Below are 16,545 nucleotides of genomic sequence, written 5' to 3'. Positions count from 1 at the left end.
AATGTCCTACTTTGAAGAAATGTTGGATTTAAACTGGCCTTATATGGGAAAAATGTACTGAAATCTGCTCTCAAATAAAAACATAAACTCAAGATCGCAAAGAAATAACAGTATTCCCTGAAGAAGAGAAAAGGCCTGTTGTGTGTGAGTGTGCGAGTGTGCGCGCATGTGTACACGCGTGTGTGTCAGTGTTTGAATCAGTGTTTACAGTCTCACAGTGTGGTGACGGTTCCTGAGTGATGCCTGTCCAAGGTTTGGGGTTTCTGATGCTAAAAAGACGGGGGGCGGAGTGTGTGTTCTGAGGTAATGTTGAGGGTATAGGGGTGGGGTGTGTGTGTGTCTGTTCTGAGGTAATGTTGAGGGTATAGGGGGAGGGGTGTGTGTGTGTCTGTTCTGAGGTAATGTTGAGGGTATAGGGGGAGTGGTGTGTGTGTGTCTGTTTTGAGGTAATGTTGAGGGTATGGGGGTGTGGGGGGGGCTTTGCAGGGGTAATGTTGAGGGTATGGGGGTGTGTGGGGGGGGGGCTTTGCAGGGGTAATGCTGAGGGTATAGGGGGAGTGGTGTGTGTGTGTCTGTTCTGAGGTAATGTTGAGGGTGTGGGGGGGGGCTTTGCAGGGGTAATGCTGAGGATGTGGGAGGAGTGTGTGTTCTGAGGTAACACTGAGGGTATGGGGGTGTGGGGGGGGGGGTCTGTGCAGGGGTAATGCTGAGGGTATAGGGTGAAGGGTGTGTGTGCAGGGGTAATGCTGAGGGTATAGGGTGAAGGGTGTGTGTGCAGGGGTAATGCTGAGGGTATGGGAGGAGTGTGTGTTCTGAGGTAACACTGAGGGTATGGGGGTGTGGGGGGGGGGGGGGTCTGTGCAGGGGTGATGCTGAGGGTATAGGGTGAAGGGTGTGTGCGCAGGGGTAATGCTGAGGGTATAGGGTGAAGGGTGTGTGTGCAGGGGTGATGCTGAGGGTACAGGGTGAAGGGTGTCTGTGCAGGGGTGATGCTGAGGGTACAGGGTGAAGGGTGTGTGTGAGTTCTGAGGTAACGCTGAGTGTGGCTATGGCGCTAGCTGACCGGTAGACCCTCCCTGGCCGGCAGGTCCTCCCTGGCCCTCTGCTCCCGGATGGTCCCCAGCATGTCGGTGACCAGCTCCGGCAGGCCGAACACCGGCTTCCAGCCCCAGTCCCGCCGCGCGTTGCTGTCGTCGAAGCGCATGGGCCAGCTGTCCGCTAATGCCGCCGCCGCCGCCGCGGGAGGAGGAGGAGGAGGAGGGAGAGGGAGAGGGGGGAGGGGGAGGAGGAGGAGGGAGAGGGGGGAGGGGGAGGAGGAGGGGGAGAGGAGGAGGAGGAGGAGGGGGGAAAAGGTGAGAGAGGGGGATGGGGAGGAGGATGAGAGAGAGGAAGGAGGGGGAGGAGCAGGGGGAGAAGGGGGGTAGGGGGAGAGGAGGAGGGGGAGAGCGGGAGGAGGAGGGAGAGAGAGGGGGATGGGGAGGAGGAGGAGAGAGGGGGGAGACGTGAGGCCCAGCTTTTACACCATTGCTGTTTGCATTTTGGCAAACCTGCATTAGTGTCCGCCTGCACGCTTAAAAGCGCGTTAGGCCTGACTCTGCACCCTGTGGCCAAGTTCGCATTACGCAAATATCCCGGGGGAAAAAAATAAAAACTGAAAATAAAAACTCCCTCCAGGTGAAGCGCACACCCTGGCTCCAGGGGGGAAGATTTCTAAGAAAACCTGCTCCAGGAAGTCCAGCTGATATCACAAACAAATTCTCTCAAACGAATTCCGTGAAAGTTCCTACCATCAGTTAACAGCATGGGCTGTAGGCTGGTGTTTCATGACAGCCTTTCCTTGTCTATGTTCTGAGCAGAGTCTGTGACCTCAAAGACCTTTTCTTCTCGAAACTTTTAGCAAACTGTACATACAATATTTGGTAAATAACTGTAAATAAGTGTCTGCGTGCACAATTAAATGTCACTGCACTGTTCTCAAAGCAAGGGTCACAATTTTTTTCCCCTAATTCCTGGTGTTACAAATAGGGAAGAAAAAAATTGTTTGGAAAGAATCTTGCCTATGTGTGAACAGCAGTTAACCTAACCCCCCCCCAACATTCCTAACTGAAAACCAACAGGGATCAAGATCATGCCAGGGCCCACACACACAAACAGAGAGAGATTGAGCGACTGCACCTCAAAAAAAACATGCCTATTTTCTCCATACATGATGTCTGGTCAAGACCCTCTTTCTCTATCTCTCGGTCTGTCTCTGTCTTGTTCTCAATTCACTTCAGTCTGCTTTATTGGCAGAAATACATACAGTAAATAATCTCTCGTCTCTGTAGTCTCTCTCTCCACACACGCACGCCCATGCACACACACACACGCGCACACGCGCACGTGCACGTGCACACACACACACACGCACACAAGCCCTGCACACGCGCGGAGAGATTACCGATGGTCTGGCGGACGAGGTCGGGGGTGTAGGTGACCCTCAGGTGGGGGAGGTGCGTGCGGATCTCCTGGGCCACCTCCTCGGGCGTGAAGCTCACGGCGGCGATGTTGTAGGTGCGCAGGGAGAGCTGGCACTCGGACGCCTGCAGGAACTCCAGCGTGGCGCGGTGGCAGTCGCCGATGTGCATCATGGGAAGGCGGGTGTCGGCGCGCAGGTAGCAGTCGAAGTGGCCGGTGCGCAGGGCGTCGTGGAAGATCTGCACGGCGTAGTCTGGGAGGAGGAGAGAGAGAGAGAGAGAGAGAGAGAGAGAGAGAGCGGGAGCGCAGTGACACCGGGCACGGCGTTGAGCGGTACGGCACGAGACGCCCTGCTGTATCCACGCGGTCGCGGCTACGGAGGAGTTGTAAAGCAGGACGGAGAGCAGAGTGCCAACTGTTGTTTTGGCATAATGCAAAGCAGAGTGTCTGCAATCTCCTGCAGCCACGACTGTATTCACCATACAGCACAGGCTCGAGTGCCGCATTACTGTTATAAGACTCTTACGACATATAGACACAATTAATTTACGACATCATTTTGTTTATTTTGTAATATTTTGTAAACAGTGGTTTGTGCGCAAAGTGACACTGCTTACAAACGGTTGCTGTTCGAGTAACTGTCACTGTATCGGATTTACAGTCACTGTAGAATGCGATCTCAGCCAATCAGCACCCAGGATCGAAACAACCCGTTTTATAATTGTAGTAAGATAACTGGGCCTGTAACCTAAAGGTTGCCGGTTTGAATCCCACATAAACCACTGTCTTGTGTTGTGCTTCAGTACATATCCAGCTGCATAAATGGATACTATGTATTTTATAATCAATTTGTTATCTAACCAGGGTGGTCACACTGAGACTGAGATCTCTTTTGCAAATGAGCCCTGGAGCCTTGCAAATGTCTTTGGAGAGTGGGAGGCAACCAGAGTACTTGGAGGAAAACCCACGCAAAACATGAGGAGGACATGCAAACTCCACACGGGGAGGAATCTCTTACAAAAAAACTTACAAATGCAAAAAGGTGTATAAGCTGCTCTTGAGAAGAGTGCATGTTCCCCTGTGCCCCCCCCTCGCCCCCCCCATGATCGAGAAACCCCGGCTCCGTTACAGATGGGAGGAAGTGATGCGTTACCTGTGGTCCCTCCTCCGGGTTGCGTGTCCGCCGAAATTATCCCAGGGTACCGCAAGCAGCGGAAGTCCAGGCCGTGCTTGTGGTGGAGATACTGACGGAAGGAGAGTTAATTCATTAAAAGGAACAGGCGCCAGGCACACGTCTGTAAGATAATCAGAGGTGTGATAAGTCCTGGGATCAGAGGGTAAAGAAAGAAAGTCCTGCCGTGTGTTTCATCCACCCATGAACTCTGATGTCACTATTGAGTTTCACTTCCTGGCTAAAGAATCGTACTAATCAGCAAATCCAGGTGACTGGATACAAAATTGTGGGGGGGGGGGACTTTTACTTCCTGAACCTGGAATTTACACCTCTGGAAATAACAGACTGCTGAACACTTTCTGTTTTTCAGGTCAGGCCTGAAGGGGTGGAGGACATGCAGAGCTGAACACGTGAGCTGAGCGCTGCAGCGTGTCGAAGGAGAAGTGCCCGGGCGTCCGCCGGTCATGTTGATAAGCGCGTTTATCTGTTTTTGTGTTTACAACACTGCAGACTGTACTGCACTGGTAGATGGTTGTTTACGTGTGTGTGTGTGCGTGTGCGCGTGTGTGTGAGCGCGTGTGTGTACATGTGTGTGTGCATGTGAGCGTGTGCGAGCGCATGTGTGTGTGTGTGTGCGAGTGTGTGTGTGTGTCTGTGTGTATGCGTGTGTGCATGTGTATGTGTGTGCGTGTGTGTGTATGGTGATCGCCACCTTTGTCCTCTCCTTTTGTGTGATGTGCTGCTGTCCCCCATTGTTTGACCCACAGTGACAACACTTTTGAGAGAGACAGACAGAAAGAAAGAGGGGGAGAGAGAGGAAGAGTGAGAGGGAGAGAGGTATGCATATGTGTGTTTGTGTGGGCCTAGCCAGGAGTTCATTTTTATTTGATGTTTGGAATCAGCAAAATCTTGGGGGGAACGTTTGTTTTCCAGCTTTCTGGCAACCATCTTCAGTATGTGGTGGGGAGGGGAACTAACCAAAAGCCTGTGTACACACACACACTCACACACACACACACACGTACACGCTCACACACACTCACACAGACACACACACACACACACACACACATACACTCACACACACTCACACAGACACACTCACACACACTCACTCACACACACGGGTTGCCAGTGTGAGCCTCACCTCCCCCATCAGCTCGGCGTGCACTTTGGAGACCCCGTAGATGGTGCGCGGTCTCTGCACACAGAGGTCGGGGGCGGGGTCACGCGGGGAGGAGGGGCCAAAGGCACCGATGGTGCTGGGGATGAACAGACGAAGGCAGTTCTCCAGGGCCAGGTCCAGCACGTTATGGAGACCTACAGAGGGAGAGAGAGAGAGAGAGAGATGGAGGGACGAAGAGAGAGTGAGACATGTACAGAGAGGGACAGAGAAGGGAGACAGAAAGAATGGGGAAGAGGGACAGAGATGGGGAGAGTGAAGTACGTACAGAGAGAAGGGATGGAGAGAGAAAGAATTCGGAAGAGAGAGATGGGGATGGAGAGAGTGAAGTATGTACAGAGAGAAGGGATGGAGAGAGAAAGAATGGGGAAGAGAGAGAGATGAGAGAGTGAAGTACGTACAGAGAGAAGGGATGGAGAGAGAAAGAATTCGGAAGAGAGAGATGGGGATGGAGAGAGTGAAGTATGTACAGAGAGAAGGGATGGAGAGAGAAAGAATGGGGAAGAGAGAGAGATGAGAGAGTGAAGTACGTACAGAGAGAAGGGATGGAGAGAGAAAGAATTCGGAAGAGAGAGATGGGGATGGAGAGAGTGAAGTATGTACAGAGAGAAGGGATGGAGAGAGAAAGAATGGGGAAGAGAGAGAGATGGAGAGAGTGAAGTATGTACAGAGAGAAGGGATGGAGAGAGAAAGAATGGGGAAGGGAGAGAGATGGGGATGGAGAGAGTGAAGTATGAACAGAGAGAAGGGAGGGAGAGAAAAAGGGGGGGGGGACGAGCCTCAGACCTGTGATGTTGATCTGGCGGGCCAGGGCCACGTTGGCCTCCCCCACGGCGCTCAGCAGGGCACTGTAGTGCACCAGCCAGGTGATGCGGTTGTTCACGATCAGCTCCCGCAGGTTCTTATAGTCCAGGACGTCCGCGTAGACAAACGGACCTGTGGATTGTTATATATTTAAGAGAGAGAGAAAGACAGGAGAGGTGAACAGGGGGAAACAGTAGTGGGAACAGAGAGGGAAATAAGATATTGAGAAGGGGGGGGGGGCGAGGTACAGGGGGGAGGTGGAGACAGTTGTTCCACCTCCCACCTCCGTTCTCATATAGAAAAAATCTTGTATACTTAATATTGTATGTGTGTCTATACATTTGCAACAAAAGCCCATCCAGGGACAAACATTACAAATTACCTAGTGCTACAAATGATACATGGCATCAGAATGTTTATCAAATACTCTATGTTTATGTATCTGCACCTATTCCAATAAATATTAAATAGACAAATGTTGTCTTGGGTTCCTGCACAACGCAACTGATGCTTCTGCGTCCGCGCGGTGGCGTCACTGAGTAAACGTACCACTGTTAAACACTTCCGCGGGAGGTTTCTTTACATCTGACAGGATCACGTTATCCGTCCCGTACTGCTTCCTGTGACACACAGACAGACAGACAGACAGACAGAGACCACCATCAGTAACTGACAAGCCACAGTCCCCATTAACATGTTGTGTCTGCGACAATAAATATTTTAAAAGTAAGAGGAAAATAAATCTCCACTAAGATGACCAAGAGGAAAGTGCTTATCTGGTTTCCAGGGCAACAAAACTAACGTCAAAACGGGACATGATAAGTTGCTACATTGTCAGCAACCGACTCCGGTGGATCGGAGACCTATCTTGAATTGATGCTTAATTCTTCTATCTTTGTGATGCACTGGAAGGTAAAGTCAAGAGCCCAGCGCCAGAAGACGCTCGCGCAGTTCTGGAATTCCAAAACCAGGAGACGCAACATGCAATCACGCACCTCAGGAGCTGAGCGAGGCCAACGCCCAGTTGTCCAAGGCCTCCTAAAAAAACAAACTCAGAGGAAAGAAAGAAAAAACAAAGAAAGACAAGTTACGTATATGATAAAAAAATCGTTGGACTTAAAACAAATTCCATCAGTTGCAATACTTATTACTGGAACTTATTAGGCTATTGTTGTCTGCGGTTTAACGCGTGGTGTTGATTTTATTTGTCCAGCCTAAAACGTCCCCTCGAGTGACGTTTCATCAACACCGGAGCATTATGCGCAGACAAAAACACCTCTCTTTATCCGCGCTATTGTTCGCGGCCCTGCCGATAGCGGCTGTTTTTATGTTCTCCCGCACCACGGCCATTCATACGTTGCGCATCCACAGCTGGCTTTTGTCGCGGGTGTACAACAGTTGCCTTTCACTTGCGAGGAAAAAAAAAAAAGAAAACGACGACGCGATTATTTCTCTTCACAAGCTACAACATTTTCTTCATACTTCATACAGGTGAAAAAGAGCAGATATATATTTCTTTTATAAACACTTGACCATCTTGGACAACTGAGGGTTCACCTGTGATGAGTACGCGGGGGTTCTCCGGCGGGGAAGACTCGGTGGACTCCGGCTTGTTCCACCTACTGATTTGCCGCGGTGACCAGCTGAAAAACCGCGAAGGCAGGTGGTGCCAACGGGCTCTGTTGCGGCAGACTTGGCACAACCAGCCCGGCAGCATGACGAGACGCTGCCGGGGAAATGTGCACTGCGGAGTGGACACGAGGGCAGCGTCTAAAAGCGAAGAACTTTGTTGACAACCTTTTTTTTCGGGTCCGGGAGAACGCTATAGTAATGAAAATAAGTTAAATCCGCCCAGGAAAGAAAATGTACTCTACGTATAAAAGAGAGTAAATAGTGAAACTCAATTATGTGACATTTTGTGCGTTTAAGTCTGAAAAGCCGAACCTGACTTGAACGAGTTACAAGTGATATTCGGTGATGACACAGCACTTAATCCTGCACATTTTCAGGTTTATGTGTTCACAATGGATTATTACTTGCTCGCCTTTTCTATAGCTGGTGAAAAACATCAATACCCGGAGACAGAATCTTCACTGCTGGTCCGAAAATCCATTTGATTACTGCCGTGTGTAAAATGAATGCTGTTGCCTACGGAGCACTGCAGCACTTCAAAAGTGCTATACGACGTTCTCGGCGACACATTGAATGAACTTCACACACGTAGTTAAATTAAACTTTAAAGTTGAGAGACGGCGTATTTACCCGCAGTCTGCCAAACGTCTCCAGTCCTTGTCAGTTTTGACAAAGCGTTATCAAATTGTACAGACCCGCTTTGAGCATCCAGTAACACAAACTCGCCGTAAATTGCGCTGATAAGGGGGATTTCAAGGTATTTAACCGTTAGAATTAAAAGATTACCTTCCGATTGGTTACCGCCTGAACGGACCGAACACCCATTGGGCAGACAAATGATGGACGAAATGAGTTTTGGGAAATGACGTTTTCTTCAACCTGCTGGTAGCGGTAATGCCCACGTGGGCGAACTACACGGACCAATTTGCACAGCAACACGTGCGCAAACATGCTGACTCGCTGCTCAGTACGGGATTGTATTGTGTATGTGACGGTTTAGCTGAGCTTAGCTTTTAACTGTGGGGAGAGCATGGAGCTGAAAAAAGTTTGTGCATTTCTCTGAGGTAATTGCTCACACATTCAGTCACTCGCGATAGAGGCGCGCATAATTAACAGACTTCAAAGAGAAACATATTTAAAGGTGGGCCCCGAGGTAAAAGTCGGTATATTTTCGGTATATTTGCGCATGACTGTTGGGCGTTGTGTTCAAGTTAAATTAGGCTTCACTTCAGTTCACTAAGAACACGGGGACTAGTGTCCTTTACGATTTGGTGGTGCAATCTTATAGTGATTTGCATGTCCTTCATTACGTTTTGTACACGATTAGTCATGTTTATTGTTTTGCTGATACTCAAGGCACTTGATAAACCAATCAAATTGCACTGCACAGGGGTGGCACGGTGCAGTGGATAGCGCTGTCCCCTGACAGTAAGATGGTCCTGGGTTTTTCTCCCCGTGTCCACATGGGTTTCCTCTGGCCACTCCGGTTTTTCCTCCCGCTGTCCAAACACTTGCAGAAGGCTAATCGGAGACTCTACATTTCCCATAGGTATGAGTGTGTGAGTGAATGGTGTGTGTGTGCTCTGCGACAGATTGGCAGCCTGTCCAGGGTGTATTCCTGCCTCTCGCCCAATGCACGCTGGGATAGGCTCCAGCACCCCCCGCAACCCTGCTCAGGATAAGCAGGTATAGATAATGGATGGACCCTGCCCAGGATACGCGGTTATAGATAATGGATGGACCCTGCCCAGGATAAGCATGTATAGATAATGGATTGATCCTGCCCAGGATAAGCGGGTATAGATAATGGATGGACCCCGCCCAGGATAAGCGGGTATAGATAATGGATGGACTTTGCTCAGGATGCGCGGGTATAGATAATGGATGGACCCAGCCCAGGATAAGCGGGTATAGATAATGGATGGACCCTGCTCAGGATAAGCAGGTATAGATAATGGATGGACCCAGCCCAGGATAAGCGGGTATAGATAATGGATGGACCCTGCCCAGGATAAGCGGGTATAGATAATGGATGGACCCAGCCCAGGATAAGCGGGTATAGATAATGGATGGACCCAGCCCAGGATAAGCATGTATAGATAATGAATGGATGGATGTACCGTACAGCATAAAACTTTCTGCTGACTACAGAATCAGCGTTGGAGTAAACAACACGTAACAGCAACCCTGACCTCAGCACAGAGGTGAGCTCCTCCTCCTGTTCCTCTTCCCCAGATGAAGAACGCCGCGGTGGGCCGTCTCCACCGGATCTGGTTTCTGGGCCATTTAATCCAGAGTAAACCAAACAGCTCATCTTTTTAGGTCACCGGGAGGAACAAGTCATTGCGAAAGACAGTGATTGTCTTTGCTTGTTTTATTTTTTTCATTTATGGGCCTTGCACTTGCATTACATTACATTACATTCATTTGGCAGACGCTTTTATCCAAAGCGACGTACAAGAAGTGCATTTTCATGATCGTAGACAACTGCTGAACACGGGTTGCAGATGTGTACTAATTAATACATTAAATCATTATTGTTTGCAGTGTTAGTTTATATGATTTATATTCAGTGGCTTTACACTTATTTCCTCCAGTATGCTATTTTGATGCTTGCAGATTTTAATCATGTTGAAATGGAAAAAAAAAACAACCCTTTGAAAACTAAAAATATTTATGATGTGAGGCTTGGCATTTTCTCAGTTTTCCATAATGATGTCTTTCGTGAGACCATGTATTAAGTGGACTTAGGTCAAGCTGGCAATAAATGTCCATTAGTTATTTTCCCACACAGACTTTATTCATAGTCATCTGATTGGACAATAGCACTGTAATAGCAGAAACACTGCCTTTTCTTGAGCACAATGGCACAAGCATTTCCAAAGGACCGAGCATGTTTTATTCCACTGCTGTCCAAACCACACTTCAATCAATCAATCAATCAGTCAATCAATCAATCAAAATTTATTTCTATAGCACACTTTATACACAGAGGCAACCCAGTGTGCTTTACATAAATAAAAGCAAAAGACACACAGTGTGACACCTGACGACCTCTGCCCCCCCCATCCCCACCCCCACCCCCCCACCCCCACCCAACTGACTCCTGCTGTCAGAATCACGCTGCAGGCACTTTAACCAGAATTAGCCTGATAGCTGATGACCTTTTCACACGCAAACACCACACACACACACACACACACACACAAGCATGCACACACACACGCATGCACACACACACACACCACACACAAACACACACGCATGCACACACACCACACACACACATCACACACACACACACACGCATGCACACACGCACCACACACGCACACCACACCACGCACACATACATACACACACACACACACACACACACACACATACATACACACACACACACACACACACACACTCACTTGACCCATGCAGTCAAGATCACGTGGCACGCACTTTAAGTTGAATTTGTATTTGACAAAAGGCCTCTGACCAGGTGACTCCACCTCCCAGAATCCCATTGCACAGTTTCAACTTGGAATTAGCGAAACAGCTGACCTCTGACCTCTGATTCCACCTCCTCTCCCGCTCTCAGCAGTCCAAGTGAAATGACAGTTTAACCTCGGGTTTGAGTGACAGCTGATGAATGCCGAACCCTCCTGCACACAAGATGCGGGTCCTCCGTCAGCAATCCACAACCCTGGAGGAGGGAACGGAACCCTCGGTCTCCATAGGAACCACGCTCCGCCCACAGCCCCGCCCCCTGCTCTGCGTTACCAGGTTACGGATCTCCTCCCTGGCTTCTTCTAGATACTGGGCACCCTGCGTCCACCTGAAGAATAGGCCTAAAATTTGGGAGGTGGGGAGGGGGAACAGAACAAAACAAACCAAAAAAAAGCTATAAAATAAACACCTGTGTATGTTCTGGATTGTGTTGCTAGACAGTCTAAAATGGACATGTAAAAAAAAGGATACATACAGTAAAATATTTGGTAACTTATGAAAAAATGAGCTTATCTGTTCCCAGGCTGATAGAGACACAGTACCTGATGATAATCAGTCGGCACTGGCGGTTGGTGGATTAATTATCTTTACACATGCTATCAAACACGCTGCGTTGTTTTAATTCAATGTCGGGCTGCAGCTGCAAAGGTTTCACCGTGACGCTGTGGTTTCCTCCCTTACAGGTGCACGGCTGTTAGCGGAATTACACTCAGCTGTGTCGCTGGCAGTTCTGCCAAAATGAGGCCAAAGTTTTGAAAATTTCGTTTTCTGGGTCGCCATGGCTGCTCAGCCGTACACAAGCAACAGAAACACCGAGGGAAAGACGACCGACCCCCGGACCGATAGCTCCTGTAACGGTAGCAGGAATGAGATGCTTGGTGCTGATTCCAGAGAGCGAGTTACTCTGGGCTGGATACGGACCGAGTCTGGCCCAAAGTCAGCAGTAGTGTCGGGCTGAAATTGTGCAGATCCTGCACGGAGTCGCTCGCTAAAGCAAGCGATGGCTGAAGGTTGGGGTCGGACACCAGGAAGTGCTTCCAAAATTGTCAGAATTAAAGGAATTGGTAAGTTACCATCGTGGCTGAGTGAAAGAAATGCTCAAAAGTCTGGCTTCGTTTCGGCAAAAACTGATGTCATTTCTGTGGAAAGGCCATGACCTCTAAGGGGAGAAACACTAGCAGTGTGGTGAAACATTTCCAGCGGCAGGAGTTGATACGAATCAAGGAAATTATGAAGTTCTGCAACTTTTCGTTCTTGTTGCCCAGTTCCTGCTTTTTGCCAGACCCAGGGGGCCACGCCTAGAACGATGAGTCAAAATGGCTGCCTTCGCCCCTACACCCCCGCCACCCTGAGTTTGCAGAGCACTCACAGAGCAATCTCATCCCTCTCCTGGTTCAAGCCAACACCATATCGCCACCTGTCGGCCTGGATGCGTCACCACGCCCCCCCCCCCCCCCCTCTGACCTGCATATTACGAAACATCTCTCTGCTGCCTGTATTACCAGCTGGTTTATCCACCACTGACTGTAACCTGCCCAACCCGTTTTATGGTTTGCCCTGCCAGGTCCCCCAGAACATTTTTGTTACCATTCATTCTGTATTAACTATTTCCCCCAGGCTGGCCAGCAGAGGATGGGCTCCCCCTCTATAGCCGGGTTCCCCCCAAGATTTCTTCACATCCGGGAGTTTTTTTTTTTTTAATCGCCACAATTGTTTGCTTTCTGGGCCTTCAGGCCTGGGTTTGTGCCCAATCTGCTTTTGTATTCCCACTGTAAACTGACTATGTGTAAAACGCACTATACAAAAAAAAAAAAATGCAACTGAATTTTAAGGAATAACGCAACGTTAGTGTTATAATACAGTGTTATGGATGTACTGCACTGCAATAAATGTTTTGTGACATAATATATCGGATGTAATGCATTGTAATGGACGCAGTGTAACTGTTATAATGCAATGTTATGGATGCAATGCACTGTAATCAATGTTTTGTAATGTAATATACTGGCTGTAATGTATTGCAGAGGGTGTAATGTAATATTTGCAATGCAATGTCATTGGCGTAATGGCTCAAACAAGGCGGATGAACATCGCGGCTAGGGCCTCCGTCACCAGAGGCCAGCGGGTGGGCCTGCGCACCTCTCCACAGCTGCAGGGACTGGGGCTGGACCGACGGCCAGATGGCCAGCTCCGTGGGCTGGTACAGGGGGTTGGCCAGCCGGCCTCTCTCTCTGGGGCTGGAGAGGAAGCGGAACAGGCAGTGCGTGTTCTCCTTCACCCCCAAATCGCACCTGCAGAGAGAGGGGGGGGGAGGGGTAGAGAGAGAGAGACAGGGAGAGAGGGAGAGGGAAGGGGGGAGAGGCAGAGAGAGGGTGAGAGAAAGAGAGAGGGAGAGAGAGGTAGAGAGAGAGAAGGGGGGGAGAGGGGGAGAGAGAGAAAGCGACATGGAGAGAGGGAGAGGGAAGGGGGAGAGGCAGAGCGAGCGAGGGAGAGGGGGGAGAAGAGCAAAAGGGTGGGGAAAGAAAGAGATGCATGAGGAAGGAGAGAGATGTGCATATCCATATTTGGGTTTGAGATCTCTCTGCTTACACCTTGTGACAAGACAGGAGAACTGCAGTCTAAGAATCTACTCAGGTTTTGTTTCAAGCCGGCTGTTCGACAGTTAATACAATTAATGTGTTACAAAGGGAGGCTTTTAAGCACAGACTGTTTCGAACGTGTGTTGTCCTTAACTAGATAGAAGTGTGTTAAAAAATGGAACGTTGTGCCATTCTCTTCCTCTCTCGCACCTTCTCTCCTCATCCTCCTCCCCCCTCCCTTACCTCTTTTCGCCCCCCCTCACCCCTCTACCTCCTCCCCTACCCCCCTCCTCTCACCTCTCCCCCCCTCCCCCCTCACCTCTCCCTGTCGCTGTTGCAGAGGAAGGAGCCGAAGTCGGAGGCGTAGGCGTCCCGGGCCAGCTGCAGCAGGAGGGGCTCCCCGAACTCCATGGCCAGGGGGAACTGGAGCCCCAGCTGCCACACGCAGTCCAGCAGCAGCAGGAAGGTGGGGGCCTCCTGCCGGAGCCGGGCGTGGGAGTACGCCGAGCGGGCGCAGCGCTGCTGGAACGGGTGTCCCGCCTGGGGGGGGCACGGTGGGGGGGGCATGGTGAGGGCGGGGGCACAGAGACTTAGACACGGCTGCTCATTCCCCCCGTTTCTCAGGTGTATTCATTATTTATCACACGCCTCACAGGAGAGTACAGCCCCACTTCACCCAGTTTCCTGTCACATGACCGTAGCTTTGACTGGCTGCAGATGAAGTGACTCAGTGGTTACAAAAGTGGGGGGCGGTGAAGGAAAAAGGCACAGCACAGAGTGTGTGTGAGAGAGAATGTGTGTGTTTGTGCGTGTGTAGATAGAGTGTTGAGTATGTGTGTGAGTGAGAGAGTATGTGTGTGAGAGAGTGTGTGGTGAGTGTGTGTGTGTACTGCAAGCGCGTGGCTGCTGAATGGAACCGACCCCTCACCTGCACCCACTCCCTCTCCAGCAGCGCCAGGAAGCCGGGCAGCGTGCGACAGCGAGGCTCCAGGATGAGCTGGGCCAGCGTGGTGAGCAGCAGCGTGGTGTCTGTGCCGTCCGAGCCGTGGACCAGAACCGAGCAGCCCTCCCTGGGAACGCGGGGACACCGAGATTCAGCACGCCGTCACCTCAATACGGCACAGAGTCAACCTGATACAGCACAGAGTCACTGTGATACGGCACAGAGTCAACCTGATACAGCACAGAGTCAACCTGATACAGCACAGCGTCACTGTGATACAGCACAGAGTCAATCTGATACAGCACAGCGTCACTGTGATACAGCACAGAGTCACTGTGATACAGTACAGCGTCACTGTGATACAGCACAGAGTCACTGTGATACAGCACAGAGTCAACCTGATACAGCACAGGGTCATCCTGATACAGCACAGAGTCAACCTGATACAGCACAGAGTCACTGTGATACAGCACAGAGTCAACCTGATGCAGCACAGAGTCACTGTGATACAGCACAGAGTCAACCTGACACGGCACAGAGTCAACCTGATACGGCACAGAGTCACTGTGATACGGCACAGAGTCAACCTGATACGGCACAGGGTCATCCTGATACGGCACAGAGTCACTGTGATACGGCACAGAGTCAACCTGATACGGCACAGAGTCACTGTGATACGGCACAGAGTCAACCTGATACGGCACAGAGTCACTGTGATACACCACAGAGTCAACCTGATACAGCACAGAGTCACTGTGATACAGCACAGAGTCAACCTGATACAGCACAGGGTCATCCTGGTACAGCACAGGGTCATCCTGATACAGCACAGAGTCAACCTGATACAGAACAGAGTCACTGTGATACAGCACAGAGTCAACCTGATACGGCACAGAGTCAACCTGATACGGCACAGAGTCAACCTGATGCGGCACAGAGTCAACCTGATGCGGCACAGAGTCAACCTGATGCGGCACAGAGTCACTGTGATGCGGCACAGAGTCAACCTGATACGGCACAGAGTCAACCTGATACGGCACAGAGTCACTGTGACACGGCACAGAGTCAACCTGATACGGCACAGAGTCAACCTGATACGGCACAGAGTCACTGTGATACGGCACAGAGTGAACCTGATACGGCACAGAGTCACTGTGATATGGCACAGAGTCAACCTGATACGGCACAGGGTCATCCTGATACGGCACAGAGTCACTGTGATACGGCACAGAGTCAACCTGATACGGCACAGGGTCATCCTGATACAGCACAGAGTCACTGTGATACACCACAGAGTCAACCTGATACAGCACAGAGTCACTGTGATACAGTACAGCGTCACTGTGATACAGCACAGAGTCAACCTGATACAGCACAGGGTCATCCTGATACAGCACAGAGTCAACCTGATACAGCACAGAGTCACTGTGATACAGCACAGAGTCAACCTGATGCAGCACAGAGTCACTGTGATACAACACAGAGTCAACCTGATACAGCACAGAGTCACTGTGACACGGCACAGAGTCAACCTGATACGGCACAGAGTCACTGTGATACGGCACAGAGTCACTGTGATACGGCACAGAGTCAACCTGATACGGCACAGAGTCACTGTGATACACCACAGAGTCAACCTGATACAGCACAGAGTCACTGTGATACAGTACAGCGTCGCTGTTGTACAGCACAGAGTCGCTGTGATACAGCACAGAGTCAACCTGATACAGCACAGGGTCATCCTGATACAGCACAGAGTCAACCTGATACAGCACAGAGTCACTGTGATACAGCACAGAGTCAACCTGATGCAGCACAGAGTCACTGTGATACAGCACAGAGTCACTGTGATACGGCACAGAGTCAACCTGATACGGCACAGAGTCAACCTGATGCGGCACAGAGTCAACCTGATGCGGCACAGGGTCAACCTGATACGGCACAGAGTCACTGTGATACGGCACAGAGTCAACCTGATACGGCACAGAGTCACTGTGATACGGCACAGAGTCAACCTGATACGGCACAGAGTCACTGTGATACGGCACAGAGTCAACCTGATACGGCACAGAGTCACTGTGATACAGCACAGAGTCACTGTGATACGGCACAGAGTCAACCTGATACGGCACAGAGTCAACCTGATATGGCACAGAGTCAACCTGATGCGGCACAGAGTCACTGTGATACGGCACAGAGTCAACCTGATACGGCACAGAGTCACTGTGATACGGCACAGAGTCAACCTGATACGGCACAGAGTCACTGTGAC

The 16,545-nt window shown here is 50.3% G+C and overlaps 2 protein-coding genes across 6 annotated transcripts in view; both read right to left on the bottom strand.

Moving 5' to 3' along the window:
* Nucleotides 1-828: 828 nt before the first annotated feature.
* Nucleotides 829-7,961, bottom strand: tdh2 (L-threonine dehydrogenase 2). 4 transcript variants are annotated; one of them, XM_035411375.1, is made up of 9 exons: nt 7,881-7,955; nt 7,176-7,362; nt 6,614-6,656; nt 6,168-6,238; nt 5,601-5,750; nt 4,779-4,951; nt 3,611-3,701; nt 2,441-2,710; nt 829-1,218 (listed from the first exon to the last, which is right to left on the bottom strand). In XM_035411375.1, exons 2-9 carry the CDS (start codon nt 7,333-7,335, stop codon nt 1,055-1,057), a joined length of 1,122 nt encoding a protein of 373 aa, XP_035267266.1. In that variant the 5' UTR covers nt 7,336-7,362; nt 7,881-7,955; the 3' UTR covers nt 829-1,054. The 4 variants fall into 4 exon arrangements, with proteins under 4 accessions (XP_035267266.1, XP_035267260.1, XP_035267242.1 ...); XM_035411369.1 differs by having other exon boundaries at nt 830-1,218; nt 7,176-7,388; nt 7,694-7,961; XM_035411351.1 differs by having other exon boundaries at nt 830-1,218; nt 7,176-7,388; nt 7,881-7,960.
* Nucleotides 7,962-10,602: 2,641 nt separating this feature from the next.
* Nucleotides 10,603-16,545, bottom strand: part of zgc:154055 (uncharacterized protein LOC556036 homolog) — a 14,662-nt gene continuing 8,719 nt past the window's right edge. For both annotated transcript variants that reach the window (XM_035391522.1, XM_035391531.1), the window contains 4 exons: nt 14,259-14,400; nt 13,650-13,870; nt 12,891-13,042; nt 10,603-11,092 (listed from right to left, as the gene is read on the bottom strand). In XM_035391522.1, the coding sequence (XP_035247413.1) occupies nt 10,932-11,092; nt 12,891-13,042; nt 13,650-13,870; nt 14,259-14,400 (676 nt within the window). In that variant the 3' untranslated portion in view covers nt 10,603-10,931. The remainder of the gene's footprint in view (nt 11,093-12,890; nt 13,043-13,649; nt 13,871-14,258; nt 14,401-16,545) is intronic.

Source organism: Anguilla anguilla, chromosome 1 (genome assembly GCF_013347855.1).
Source record: "Anguilla anguilla isolate fAngAng1 chromosome 1, fAngAng1.pri, whole genome shotgun sequence".
NCBI lineage: Eukaryota > Metazoa > Chordata > Actinopteri > Anguilliformes > Anguillidae > Anguilla > Anguilla anguilla.
Note: the sequence above shows the minus strand (reverse complement) of the source record. Positions and strands in the feature narration are given on the sequence as shown.

What these genes read in the sequence shown, in the direction of transcription:
- tdh2 (XM_035411360.1), bottom strand. Translation starts at nt 7,335, where the DNA reads ATGCTGCCGGGCTGGTTGTGCCAAGTCTGCCGCAACAGAGCCCGTTGG. An exon ending in CGCGGAAGTGTTTAACAGTG is followed by an intron (nt 5,751 to 6,167) that starts GTACGTTTACTC and finishes AACAATCCACAG; the next exon opens with GTCCGTTTGTCTACGCGGAC. An exon ending in CCGCCAGATCAACATCACAG is followed by an intron (nt 4,952 to 5,600) that starts GTCTGAGGCTCG and finishes CTCCCTCTGTAG; the next exon opens with GTCTCCATAACGTGCTGGAC.